This window comes from Pundamilia nyererei, unplaced genomic scaffold, assembly GCF_000239375.1.
Source record: "Pundamilia nyererei isolate P.nyererei 1_Seehausen unplaced genomic scaffold, PunNye1.0 scaffold00184, whole genome shotgun sequence".
Lineage (NCBI taxonomy): Eukaryota > Metazoa > Chordata > Actinopteri > Cichliformes > Cichlidae > Pundamilia > Pundamilia nyererei.
This window is the reverse complement of record NW_005187585.1, coordinates 434,734-449,111: the sequence shown is the minus strand read 5'-3', so window position 1 is coordinate 449,111 and position 14,378 is coordinate 434,734. Positions and strand designations below refer to the sequence as shown.

Genomic DNA, 14,378 nt, shown 5'->3' with positions numbered 1-14,378 from the left:
AATCTCAGCTTAAATATTGGAAAATGTGGCTTGAGAGTGCTCTTTGCCACAAGTAGCAAAACAGGAGATGAGAGTATGACATTGCATGAGAGATAACAGGGCTCATGTTCTCGTAAAATACATGGAAATTAGTAAACAGCTACTGAAAAAAATTACAAGGTCCAAAACTGACATATTTATAACACTAAAAACAGCTGGTATCTTTTCTTCATGCATTCATGCTTCAAATTATAAATGTGAACTTAATTAGAGGTTATGTAAACTGTCCACTGTTTTGACTCAGGAACTAAAACCTGCTCGTTTTAAACCTCTTTCTCCTACAAAGCTACTAAGATAGGGCATGTTTTTATAAGCAAAGCTCTGCTTTTTCTGATACATGAGCAGATATGGTGAGTAGTTAAGACTGTGATCCCTAACAGCTGTTCCTGCATTAGCTGGGATCAGAGTATTCCCCCGACAGCGAAGCACAACGCCAGTTCACATTCTGGAACAAGGCTGATTACACCACCACTAATGCATTGTAACTGCCTCCAAACCAAAGTATTTTTATATGAAAAACAAATATGCACTTTTTGTATTTTACCACATCTTTACCACCTCAGCATACAGCCATTATGTACTGTTATTAAATCGATACTCTTTCAGATTAATAACATAATCAAATGTGCACAATAGCAACAGTGCAATGTGTGACACTGTATATGCATGCTGAGCTTACTTTTCTCACACCTTAAATTGTTAGCAAAATTGCACACATTTGATTTGCTTGAAATAAATATACTATTATCAATATATCTACTGTAAAACATCTCTTATTTGGGTAAAATTGTGTCCGTGTACAAGTGTACACTGTGTGTTTCTAAGTTACAGTTATTTATAGTCAGAGCTAATGTTGTGAGGCTCCATCCCAAGAGATCCCCCAATTACCATGGAATTTAGAAAGCAAAAGCTAAACCAAACAGTCCAAAACAGCGCTAAGAATAGAGTGACCTTAGAGATCATCCAATCTTCCAACATAAATGTAGTTATATCATTGGAAGACAGGGGAAAGAGCACAGAGAGAGCGACAGAGATAGGCTCTTCTGTCTTGAGGAATGCTTTTAGAGTGTTGAGAGCAGATCGTGTGTGAAGGCAGATGTCTCTGCAATAATAGTGGAAACTATCATAAATTATGAACCTAACTTCATGTACTAACACTCCAAGAGGTTCTTAAACCAAACAGGGATAAATTAGAGAGTAATATTCCTGTCCGAGGGAGTGGAAAAAAACTCATTGGAGCCACTAAGTCGTTTTATCTGGTAAAATTTTGATCAATACTTCCTAGAGTTGGCTCAAAATAATGCATAAATAAATAATGCACTGTACCTTAGGACGGATATTTTTTTAAAGCTAAACAAGACAAATCTGCCAAAGCAAGAGTATTTTCTTTAATTATCTTTGCATCTGCGAGTTAAATGGTGCAAAGGTGTAGGTGAAAGTATAAAGTTGGTCTCATTTCTCTAAAAGCAATGAGACCAACTGACAATAGTGTCACTGTGAGTTCATGCTGGAGTGTCTAGCATGACACACATTGGGGTCTTGAAACTGGAGCTGCTGGTTGGTCTGGATTTGGAATGGGATTTGGGTTCATGGTGAGCTTGCATGATTGCGTGTTACGCTGCAATCATCTAAATCCTTGCAGAGTCCCTGCTGGTTTCAATAGCATTCAACATAGCAATGGGAATCAATTAAAAGGACTAGTAAGATTCCTAAACACAGACCTCTATTCGTCACAACAGCGTGTAACTCAGAAAAAGAGTGAAATAAAGTATTGAGGCAGACATACGGGAATGAAGGCTGCTTGTTTGTCTGCTTTACAGATACTGTACTTCATATGCTACTGTAAACCTCAAACAGTGCCTTTGATCCTTGAGGCAGCAATTCAGTCTATAAAGCCAAATTACCTGCAAACACACACTGTATCCAAGTGCACAGATGTCTGCACACATTGACACAAGATTTAAGTACATGTCCTTTATGATTACAGTAGAATATATCATGTCAACTAAAACATAGCTTGCAGTATCACCATAACAACCCATAATAACCTATTAAAGCATTTTTACATTAAGGTCCATAACAGTAGTTATACTCCCACTACTTATATGGTTAGAGCTCCAACTTTTATTTGATTGTTACACAAATTAATAGCTTACTCATGCTACTAAATAAACTTTGAATAAACTACTACCACTTTTAAAAAGAGAACGATGTCTCCAAATATGCTTTAAATAATAGTGAGTCTTTAGGCAACAACAGGGAGAACAGAGCACTTAAGTCATTGAAGTCGCTGAAATAATTACAGCACTTGGGCAGTGATAATTCAGAAAAACAGTTTCTAAAAACTAATATATATTTATGACAAAGATTAAATGGAAGCCCCCCACATAAGTGCAAAAAAATAAAGTGCATAAAAAAAACAACATGTTACTGTGTGCCAAGACATTAACTTCCCCATCTCCCCCTTAACACATCACATAAGGTCAGCGACGCTGCAGTTGACCTGTGAATTTGGACTTTTGAAAAACTCTACAGTGACTCTTCACTGATTAAGCAAATGATAATCTAGAAATAGTGTCTGTTCTTACAACATCTTCCTGTTCTTCCTACCTTAATACAAAAATTATGAAATGGTAAAACTGTGGTTGAAGGATAGTGGAATAAATCATTGTCCAAAAGGTTACCTACTGAAATAGCAAAATGTATGAATACTTGGTAGCAGAGGGTTCTATTATTCCTTCCATTTTCCAGTGCATGCAATTCCATATTAGATGTTAAATCTCCGTTTCTTGAGCCATGCGAAGCTCTTCTTAAGAGATTATCATGTCTTTCCAAGTCTGACTGGATAAGTTATCCTTGAAGGATGTTCTGGATATGAAACAGGGTCTGTGCTAAATTGGACACACCAATAATGCCTCCGCAGGGAGACATACTAATCCGATGGCTCACTCGCTTCAACTGGCTCCTTTTGGAAATGAAAGCAAAACAACTAAAATCTGAGCTCCTTTGGGTAAGTCAGGTCCATGATATTAATATATGCATCATTGTGATCTGCTTGCATTTCAGCTGAAGCTGATGAATACGTGTAGGTAAGTAGGGTGAGACTGTACACCAGTAAGTCGAGAGCTCAGTCCGCCTGATATGAACAGGGCCTAAAGAAAGAGCATGGCAGTATCTTCACTTGGGGCAGAATTAACTGTACAATTGATCTTTTTGGTATTTTGTGGCTCACCAACTACATTTCTAAACTTTGTGTTAAAAATTCCAGGTAAGGTCATTTCTCTCTTTTGAAGGGATTTTTTTTCATAGGAGTCTTGGGAACACCTTGTCTGGTTCCTCTCACGGACACACTCTGCCTCAGGGGGACGTACCAGGTGCTACCTGCCCAGACAACACAGATCCACCCACCATGAGAACCTTGGGATTTTATAGACACGGATCCTGTAAACTTCACAGTCTTCAGATGACCTGAAAAAATATATAGAATGTTGTGGAATTATATGTCTGTTCATGTTGATTTATATAGATTGGGCATTTAGCATTTATTTTAATGTCTGTTTTTCTGGTGTTTGTAACAGATTAAGTAATATTTTCTTGGCTCGTGTACTGAAAAAAAAAACACAACTCAAATTGTCTCTGAGGTGATAGAGGGGACAGATGAACAGGAAAGAATGAGGTCTTTACAACTGCCAGTTTAGAGATAAGAAGGAAACCTGCTGCGACCAGAGGTCCCACTCTCTCAAGCTGCAGGCCTGAGCTCCCCAGGGGAGCGCATCATTAGGGCCCATATAAACTTTTGAAGTTGTGCGTCCTGGAAAACACCAGGCATGCAAGGCAATAGTTTATGGCTTTAAATACAAACTTAAAAAGTGAAAGAGTGTATGACCCTTGACACTGAGACGACTGCTTCTGAGTTGTTACGTCTTCTGTTTTTCTCGCTTGGACGGATACCTGCCAGTCATAACCTTAGCCACTTTAAGACTCAAAAAGAAAGAAAACTAAAGGACTTCTTTGAAGTTTTTATTTTTTTAACTTCAATCAGTAAACCCCTTACCAGTGATCCAATGCAGCCGAGTAAAACCGCAAATTAATTATGACATTTAAATTGAATAGGAAAGAAATTCTTTTGAGGTTTGTCATTACAGCGAATATTGTAACCGTCAATAAAATAAATGTGAGTCAGTCTGAGATCTGTGGCACGCACAGTGCAAGTCTATTTAAGCACAAGATGTTTCTTGGACAAGACAGAAGGGTTGTAACAAGAGTGAGTCTGCAAGAGTGAGTGAGCATGCAAATGTTCTTAAAGTACTTGTGATTTCAGTCTTCCAAGAGTTTATAGCTCCCTCTCATGTCTGGTGGTTGAGTGACAGTGAGAGGCAGGCAGAGGGTGTTTCTTCATTGCATATCAGCCAGGGACAGCTGACTGGTTGGGATTTAATTGCTCTCAAGTGAGGTCAGCAGGAGGCATTTATCTAAGCAGAGTGCACAACGACAGTGGACGATGCACAGAGTCAGTCTGCCAGAATCCGAGAAACATCCATGGGAATTCACAGAAGCTCCCAGTTCGTGCTTAACTTTTCTGCATCACTGGGTCTGGTTTACCACTGAGACTGCAGCTTTAGATCTAAAGAGCCTTCAAATTAAAACTTGCTGAAAGGGAGCGCACCTCTGCCAACTCCTGTCACCACTCAGAGCACATGTAAGTCATTACAATACAGATTTGTTTGTTACAATTAAAGCTATATATTTTGCTTGTTTCAAATTATGTATGTATGTACAGGAATTATAGACAGCACCAGTGATGCAATATTTCATGCTCTGGATCCATGAGAGGGAGATGTGTATCTGCATCACCCAAATTTTGATTTACTGCTTGGGAATGTACAAAACATACTTGTGTAAACACAGAAAACCAGAAGCTATTTTGAAAGTTGATTGAAAATGTAATCTTGTATGTAAGTATTAAAATGCATTGTTTCTTTATTACAGTGATATTCTGCATAATATTTCCTGAACTGGACTACAATGCCCCTTGAGGGACAAGAAGATGGAGCAGTAGATGTGCGCCGTCACTGAAGTTTAAAAGAGGGGCATAATCTCGTGATACAATCAGCCAACTTCTGCCAACCTGCTTCCTCTACAGCCACTCTGTCTCACCTCCCCGCCAGGAAGCAGTGCTGCAGTAACGAAAACCAGCAGGTCACAAGTGAGGGGTCAGAAGATCCCTGAGCTGAGGAACGACGCACAGATCTCTATCTTGTATTTCAGTATGTTGTTCACTGATCCCCACTGCATTGTATTATAATGCGCAAATGGATGCTGACATGGAACCTTCAAAATCTGTTCCCGGGACTGTACCTGCATGCAATCTTTCTGTTTGGCAGTGTGTGTGTAGTCTACAGTGACTGCACCCCAGAACAACTTGCCGCCATCATGAACTGCTCCAAACATGAGCGCCACACCAGGAATTATGACTATATGGAGGGAGGAGATGTGCGCATACGACAACTGTTCAGTGGCACGCAGTGGTTCCTAACTATTGATGACTCCGGCAATATCAATGGTACTCAAGACTCTACCAACTGCTACAGTAAGCATCGCTCTTTTTGTGTAGACCAAACGTTTATTATAGGTCCCACTATATATCTATAGGCATTTGCCAAAATGTATGTGAATCTGACTGCTATTACTCTGTTAATAAGTCATGTGTCTCTGTTAGAGCAGCCAAAGTGACAGGTAAAATGGAGCAGGTGGGAGATTTGATGGGTTAAATTACAGCACAGGCTGTAATGAAGTAAACTGAAGGGTCTTGGAGACTTATGACCTGAGACTCACACAGATTCACATTTGTTCTGCCTGATTTACTCTCAGTACTCAGAGCGCCAGAATGAGTTATCAGGGAAAAGAGTGGGAGAGAATATTAGCAATGGAAAAATCAAATTTTGTAATGGATCTGTGGTTGGCTGCTGAGATCAAACACAGAGACAGCAACCACACTGTGTCCAGCCCAAACTTATTCTTTTCTAAAATTAGAAGCCAAATATTTTAAAATAATGATTACCATCTAACTACTTAATGACACATTTTATTTGCTAATCGTGATAAGTGCTTTTTGACACACCTACTTGTTTGAATTGTTGCTCAGGGGCCAACATTTTCTCAAAGGTTGTGAGGTAGTACGAGGAGTCTCTGTGTCATGGTGAGGATGTTTTAAGTAGTTATCATTTCCTCCTATCTGACAGTGCCTCCGTGGCTGGAATGTTGGCTTGAAAGAGAGATGCCTCATGGAAAAGATGCTTGTGCAACAACTGGCAATGAAAGACTGAAAAACTGATACGCCCATATGCGGCTGACAGTCGCACGCTAAAAGCACACAAAGTTCTTTGATGAAAGCAGCATGGTGCAGATGTACATGGAATAAATCCGCGATTTATGTTTTTGATTGCAGCGAACAAGAAATCCTTAAAAGCTGATTGCAAAAAGTATTTTATTACAAAGACAGAAAGGAAAAATAGGAGACCAAAATGAGAAACGTTTGTTTTGTAACTCTAACACAAATATCAGGTCACTTTTAGTAAATTCATCTTTGTTTTTATGATTTATTATATTACATTGTAGTGTTTTGTTTTTTGTTTTCAGTAAAAGATAAAAATCTTTTTTTTTTTTTTTGTGGTTCAAGCAAAATGAGGCCATACTGATAAAAGGCATGTTAACCCTCACAGAAAGTCAGACAAACAACAAGCTGGAAATAAATAATTTCTAAACAGCAGGTGGAAAACAGGGACTTCTAGGAAAATAACCTAATAAAAGTAAAGACATATGTTTTGGCACAGTTCTCTGCTGAGTCAGAGCAATCGTAGCATAGTAGACTGGCTGCACCATACTCTATGGCCACCCAACTAAATTCATTGCAATTTAGAATTAGAATTAGAAATGCTTTCTTCCCAAAAGATGGAAAATCACTGTGTTACCGCAGCCAAAACATGACAAATACCTTAGGTCAGTAAACTCACGAGAAGAAAAGGCTCAATTTTGGGGATAAATAAAGCATTTCTAAATCGAATTTGATGAATGTCGAAGTAAAATACATATTACCTGATTAAATCCTGCAGTATTTTGCAGCAAAAACGAAAGCTAAACGGAATCAATTTGCTAAACTTGCACCTCTGTGAAACTACAAGGTGTTTAGTCTGAAGCTAACTCCACATTTAACAATATTCCGTGAAAGTTATGTCTGGAGCACATTTCGCAATGAATGTAAACACTGAGGTCCAACAGTGCTCAGAAAGTAGACTTAGGGATTATCCACAAAGTAGTTTACTTAGCCAGTGGCAGCGAGTGATGGCAAATCTGTTTCAACTGAGGACAGCTTGTGAGGCTTTTGCATCAGAGCCAAAATGTTTACAATATGCGTGTAAAAATGTGATCCATCTTTCCACAGTACACCAAACGACTGGAGCTGTTACACGTTACATTACGGGGATGATGCTCTCAGACGACAAGCATGCAGTTGCATCGATAAATCCCACCAATATATGTGGATTAAACAAACGTTTGGCTGACTCTGAGTCTGTAAACAGGTTTACAAATGAGGTTGTAGCTTTTATAGTGTTAAACTGAACTTTCGAGATTGCCTCTGAAATAAGTAGAAGCCGGGGGGGGGACCTAAAAGCGGGGTTAAATAAATATGAGTAAACAGTTAAAGGTCAGTAGTATTAAGTCAGATATCAAGAGCAAGAAAAGCACAAACAACATTCCAAGATTGGGAGATCCCATCTGTTTGTGATCTAGCAAACACTCAAATGTGGCATGCTCAGTGTCAGCCTAAAGAGCTTTAATAGACCTCTTCCCCCTACTTTCCCCTCTGCCTATCAAATGAAAGAATTTCTAGAGTATGTAAAAAATCAACAAGGTTTTGAATTGCCTAAAAACACGAGCTCTGAACCAGATTGCCAGTCTGTAAAAAGCACATTTCTCTATTTATTTTAGTTTTGCTGCCACTGCCACATCTCACCATTCGCTATTTTTAAACAGAAACATCATGTTTACAGCGTGCAAAGGATTTTTCATATATATGATGGCAATGTTTTTACCAAAGGTCAATGTTATGGATATTTGATTTATGAACTGATAATTGGTGCAGCCTGTTGACGTGACATGATTTTTTTTTTTTTAAAGTTACATTTTCGGCTAAAGTCCTACAAGATAACTAAACATCTACTTCACTTTACCCAATAATGTAATCATTTCAAATATTCACGAAAGATCTCCTGTTTTTGGACTCTGGGCAAAGAAATTTGCTGTTTACATCATTTGATTTTCTGTGTTTAAATACTTTAAAAATTCCATCCTTTCAACATGGCACATTGGGAAGAATAAATGTGTTTACCCTCCCACAGATTTGAAAAGCAGGCTTTAAATGCCAGGTCTAAAGCACACGCAAGAAGGTAGTTTTCTCAGTCCCTGGGGAAGAGAGCCCTAATCTGTTTCCCATATGTGCTATGGCATAGGTTGTGGTTTGTGTAAAAGCCACCCAGGCCACTTAACAAAGCTTGGATAAAGTCAGAGAGACCACAGACCGATTAATCACAGGAACCTCCACCTCGTTTGCTAATGAAGATGTATGTGGAGCTGGAGCCAGAGTAAAAGCTGGATGATGACAGCGCCTTATCTCTCCTGTAACATGCCTCCTTTTTCTGACTGTCCGGCAGGTATCCTAGAAATCAGGACAGTGTCCGAGGGAGGCATACTGGCTATAAAAGGCGTAAAAAGCCAGTATTATATTTCTATGAACAAAGCTGGACAGCTGCAAGGAAAGGTAATATTTTTCCACAGGGAGGAAAGTCATATGCTGTTGTCAGCTAATTTAAATCATGCAGAAATAAAACAAACAGTTCAGAGCGTTTACTTAATCATATTAATGGCTTGATGTGTTTCCATTACAGAGGATCTACAACGACAACTGCAACTTTAAGGAGGTTTTCCTAGAAAACTACTTCAATGCTTACTCCTCGGCCAAGTGGACAAAAAAAGAAATGTTCATAGCCCTGTCACAAAAGGGAAAGCCCATGAGAGGGAAGAAGACCAGGAGGGAGCTCACTGCATCTCATTTCATCCCTATGAAATGCAAGGCAGAGGAGAGGAGAGTAGACTGAAAAGTCAAACTTATCTGCAAAATATCTGTGGATTCAGTCATGCTATACGTGCTAACAGACACTTGAATACACTCCACTTTCACTCCAGTTGCAGATGAGCCAGGACCTGTTTTACAAAATGTTCTCATATTTAAAACAGAAAACAGAAAGTTCAATTTGAGCACCAAAACAGTTTTTTTTTACAGTTTTACTAAGTTGAAACAGGAATTCTGGAAATATCATGAAAGCTATTCTATATTATTGGTGTTTTGAATTGAATAACAATACTTCTTTATAAAAGTGTTTCTATATAATGCAGTAAAACTATACAATACAATACAAATATAAATTATACGATGCAGTACAGTCCTGTGTTGTATCTTGTTCAGCGATGAGCTACATTCAGCCAGGTGAGGACAATCGTATGATCACCAGAATAGTCCACAATAAGCTCGACCATGATGTGCTGAAGCAAGCAGGACTTGTTTTTCTTTCTTTCTTTCTTTCTTTTCCCCTCATGGTGCTCAGACCACACAGGGCATCCATTTATCAACCATCCTGTGAAGCGAGCTGGAGGCATACATATTCATACTCACACCTAAAGCCAATTTAGAGTCACCTATTAACCTTACACTTGTTCCTGTTTAGTTCGTTTTTTTGTTTTTTTCTTGGGAATGTCAGACGAAAACCAATCCAACACATGCAAAGTCCACACAAAAAGGCTGCTACTGACTGGCAGGTTCCAACCATATGCACTGTAGATGCTCGCCAACTCCCTCTGCCTTAGGGTGTGACTTTGAAATGCTCAAATATTCTGCTGCTGATGCTGCTAAAAGATACCCAGATGAAAACACAAAGTGAACACCATAATAAATGCATATGTTATGTAATCTCTTTCTATCAGAGTGAACAATCCTGTACACTAAAAGGTTGTGATATTTATTTTTACAGATGTTATCTTTAGGTTACGGATCATTCCCATTTTACTAAGCATGAAAAAGACAGAAATACACCAGGAGATGTATTTATTTTCACCACACTCGTCAAATAGTTGTAACATTTAACTTCTAGGCCAGCTCTCTCTTCATGATATCACTGCAATATCTCAGTACTAACTATATCACTACAGTACCTTGTTATTTATGGGTGTAAGTTATTTGTTTTCTTTACATAAAATATATGTTGTATGTTAAGGTGTCCCGTTTTCTTTCAATGTAACCCACTTGGATCTTTTACTGTGCAACAGTGGAAATAAAGTATTGCACACTGTATTCAGGTTTTGTTTGTTTTGTTTTGTTTTTGTCCACCAGGGGGTATAAATGGTCAAATAAATTCAGGAAGTAAACTGGAGGGGGGAAAAAAGCAATGACCTACTTATATATTCAGAATAGAAACAGAGATACTTTACAGAAAGTTATCTTGCCTAATATTCTGTCTTTTGTCAGCACACCTTCATTACATGTCATATCTATCTATTTATACTCCTGTGCAAAAGTCTCGACCCACCCTCATTTCTTTATATCCTGCTAGGAAAATTGGAAACAGGTTCAGGTATTTTTCGAAGCGCATGCAAACATATATATAAATACAGTATATAAGGTGAAAAAGGTTTGAACAATTCTACGGAGCATGAATGTCAATATTTGGTATGACCACCTGTATTTTTCAAACACACCCTGAACTCTCTTGGGCCTACTTTTCTGTCCTTTCTTTAAGTAGTCTTCAGTAATAGTTAGTTAGAAATAGAAAGCTCTTCTTTGATGTTGGCTGCCTTTTGTTCTGTTCTCTGTCAAGATGATCCCACATTGCTTCAATAATGTTGAGGTTCGGGCTCTGGGGAGGTCAATTCATGACTGATAGTGCTCCACTGTGTCTTTTTCTATCCAGGTGCTTTTACTGCAAGGGCAATGTGTTATTGATCACTGTCATGATGAAAAACAATGACAATCAAGCACTGTCCAGGTGGTTTTACATGGTGGGTCAAAATTTGACAGCATGACAGAGCCTCCACTGTGTTTTACAGATGGCTGTAGACGTATTAATGATCACTCTATCAGACCTATCAGATTTGGCAAAACTCAGCCTTTTCTCCCTGTTTCCCTTGCTTCTATTTTGTCCACCACCTTTTCTCTTAAATTTATTTGAGTTAACCCTAACTTTGCCATTTTATTTTACTGGACTAACCCACACTCTTTTATTCACTTTACTTTGATACATTTTGAAAATTAACCATCTAAGGCACACCATACCAAGATATGGCATGTTCTCAACTAATAGCTCTTTGGGAACCACATTGTTACTACAAAAAATTATGTTTCATGTATGACAGACTGCTCATAACAAAGAACCTAAAGATATAAAAGATAAAGATTAAAACAGGTTCTTTACTAAGTTTTCTAATAAATGTTGACATAATACTGGTTTTACCTTTGGGTTACAAGTATTACATGCATTTTTAAGCTTGAATGATTCTCAGGGAAACATTAAGTGACTTAAAAGAAAGAAATGAGGACTGAGTCAGAAAGCACATATATATGCTTTCAGGCACAACTCTTAAATATGTGTTACTCAGGCCTTGTTTTAATTACTGATAAAACTGTAGAAAATGCATTTTGCTGTGAGTTTGAGCTTAAATGTCTTTGGGGATTGTTCTAGTCTGTTCTTACTGAAAACAGCACAATCCTGAAAGGACACATTGCACAAGAAGCACTTAGTTTCAGACTGTAATATTTCTATAGTACCCTGGGGATATTAAGTAGCATAATAAAATATGTTGATATCTTTAAGTAGATTAAAGACAAACACACTGCAAGGGAACATTTTGAATGTCCTTGGACAATCCTTGATACACAATATAACATCAGTTAACCTGATAAGGGAGGTTAAGATATAACAGAACTATTAATATACAATAGCAGATTTTTTAAAAATACATTAATGTTGTCAGATTGTTTAGGTAATTGCCTCTGGTTTTCTGCTGTATTATGAAAAGGTGAATTCTTCCCAGTTGAGAAAAATATTGCGGACATGTTGGCAAGGTGCCTACACCACACGTTCATGCATACACTCATATGAGCACATGTGTGCAGGCCCACAGACAGACATCAGCATAGTGAGTTTTAACTTTTTCCTGGGTTCACATCTGGCTTGGAAAACCCTTGTCAGATAAAGACAGTCAAAATGAGAGTGCAACCCTGTAAAAAAACGTTTGACCCAAACAACATCTGAGCAAGGTGAAGGCTTCTGCCAAGTCACGCAAAGTTAGTCTTAGCAGATAATTTGTAACATACTCAAAATGTAAACACATTTCAGACTCAAGGCTGCATATTCCCAGCAGGATGAGGAGAAGCCAAAGCCAACGAGAAAGAGAGAAGATTGTCACAGACGTGAAGCTGCAGACGTCCAAGAAAAAAGATGCAACACAGGCACATCGGACATAAATTCTTACAGCTTACACAGTGTTCCAAGACTCTTTCTTTCTGAAATCAAAAATCACTGAAATCCTTACTTGCAAAACTCTTGCAAGTAAGGAACATAATGACAAAGTCACTTCCCATTAAAAAAAAACAGTGCCCTGTAATATTATTACCATCACTATTAATACAAATATAAATATCATGTGTGCAAATAAATTGACATTCAGCCGAATATGTTGTCCATCAATATTGTTCAATCATCCCCAGTCTTGATAATTTACAGTCAAATTAAAAACTTAAATCTGAAATCAAAGTTCTATATTACCAGATAATAACAGTAGTTCTGAAACAGAGAACCGGTAACTAACTAGCTGTAATTACTGTTGTTCAAGTCAGCAGCATCATTGTGAAAGTGAATGCACAGAAAGCAACATGTGCACCACATTACAAGCACCATATGCAGACAATTGCAGTGTCTGACACTCGCTTTGAACAGTGCAATAGGGAAAAGAAGAATAGGGGGAAAGTTACTAATTTGAGTGAAGAGTAACAGGGAGAGACATTAGAGAGTCTCGTACAAAGTGAAGCAGTGGACTTGGGGCTGCGGGAGAAAGGGGAGGCCCTGAAGGAGGGGGAGAGGGAACACTCAGTTGAACTTGATACATCTCAGGGCTGTAAAACTTTGTTTCCCTGGAGGAAATCTGTTGTTATGCAACCTGGGGAATTCTGTATTTGCAGCTCTTTGCACGGAATCCCCAGACCACCAGATTATTATGAAACAAGATCAGGACCTCCAGCAACTCGCTGCAGCATCACACTTTTACTGAGAAGTAAATTAAATCGGTGCCAAATGAGACCACACAGTGATTACAATATAAATTTGTATTTGACATACCAAGGAGTAATTCACTGGGTTAGTACCATGTAACTGAAGTAAAAAGCGCCACTGGCTTTCAAACTATTGTGCCCTACAACAACACCACCAAACAAAACAAACTACTAAAATGCAAAAATCATCACTGTGCTGGGAAATATTTCTAATTAATCCCCTAAATAAATGTGCAGTCCTAAGTTTACATCCACTCATCATAAGCATGAAGGTAATTCTGTCTATCAATCTTTCAGTCGATCTATCTAGGAAAGACAGATGATGTGGTATGCTTTGGATCATGAGCTATTTCCCTCCCTCTCCATTCTTTTTTCATCCCATCATGACGATAACTAATAAAAGTTCATCTTGGTTTCATCTGTCCAAAGATTTTTCCCAGAACTGCGCCGGCTCTTTTAGATGTTGCGGTCATGGTAGAGGGAGCGAGACAGAGCGAAAGACAAAGAGAGAGCGAGGGACAGAGATCGAACTTGACATTCATAAACAGACTTCATCGACTACACACTGGGGACACTTGGAAGGACACACAGAGGTGAGACTAAGACAGACACGAAAGAGAATGAAATTAAACAAGAACCAAAAACTAGACATACAAGTAACAAAACTCAGAGACTATCAAAACTGAATATTAAAATCTCAATATTCCCAAAGAAAGAACAGCAAGCCTAAACAAACTCAAAAACCTGGGTCAAAGACTCAGGACCATGACAGTCTTCTTGCAAAATCTAATCTGGCCTTCATGTCCTTGAGGTTAATTAGTGGTTTGCACCTAGTTGTAAATCATCTGTATTTACATTAATGAAAACCTGTCTTATCTGTAGGCCTATACACCTAGAAACACCTAGCTCCCCAAGTAGTCTTCATTCAGTTAGATGTTGTGACAGAGTTTTTCTTAACCAA

General features: G+C 38.4%; 1 protein-coding gene across 2 annotated transcripts; it reads left to right on the top strand.

The window, feature by feature from the left end:
* Window positions 1–4,438: 4,438 nt before the first annotated feature.
* Window positions 4,439–10,431, top strand: fgf7 (fibroblast growth factor 7). Of its 2 annotated transcripts, XM_005746848.1 has the most exons (5): window positions 4,439–4,738; window positions 5,029–5,306; window positions 5,424–5,629; window positions 8,751–8,857; window positions 8,985–10,431. In XM_005746848.1, exons 3-5 carry the CDS (start codon window positions 5,473–5,475, stop codon window positions 9,192–9,194), a joined length of 474 nt encoding a protein of 157 aa, XP_005746905.1. In that variant the 5' UTR covers window positions 4,439–4,738; window positions 5,029–5,306; window positions 5,424–5,472; the 3' UTR covers window positions 9,195–10,431. The 2 variants fall into 2 exon arrangements, with proteins under 2 accessions (XP_005746905.1, XP_005746904.1); XM_005746847.1 differs by having other exon boundaries at window positions 5,029–5,629.
* Window positions 10,432–14,378: the final 3,947 nt, after the last annotated feature.

Coding starts and splice junctions, on each gene's coding strand:
- fgf7 (XM_005746847.1), top strand. CDS start 5,344: ATGCGCAAATGGATGCTGACATGGAACCTTCAAAATCTGTTCCCGGGA. Junction 5,630..8,750: donor AGACTCTACCAACTGCTACA/GTAAGCATCGCT, acceptor ACTGTCCGGCAG/GTATCCTAGAAATCAGGACA. Junction 8,858..8,984: donor CTGGACAGCTGCAAGGAAAG/GTAATATTTTTC, acceptor TTTCCATTACAG/AGGATCTACAACGACAACTG.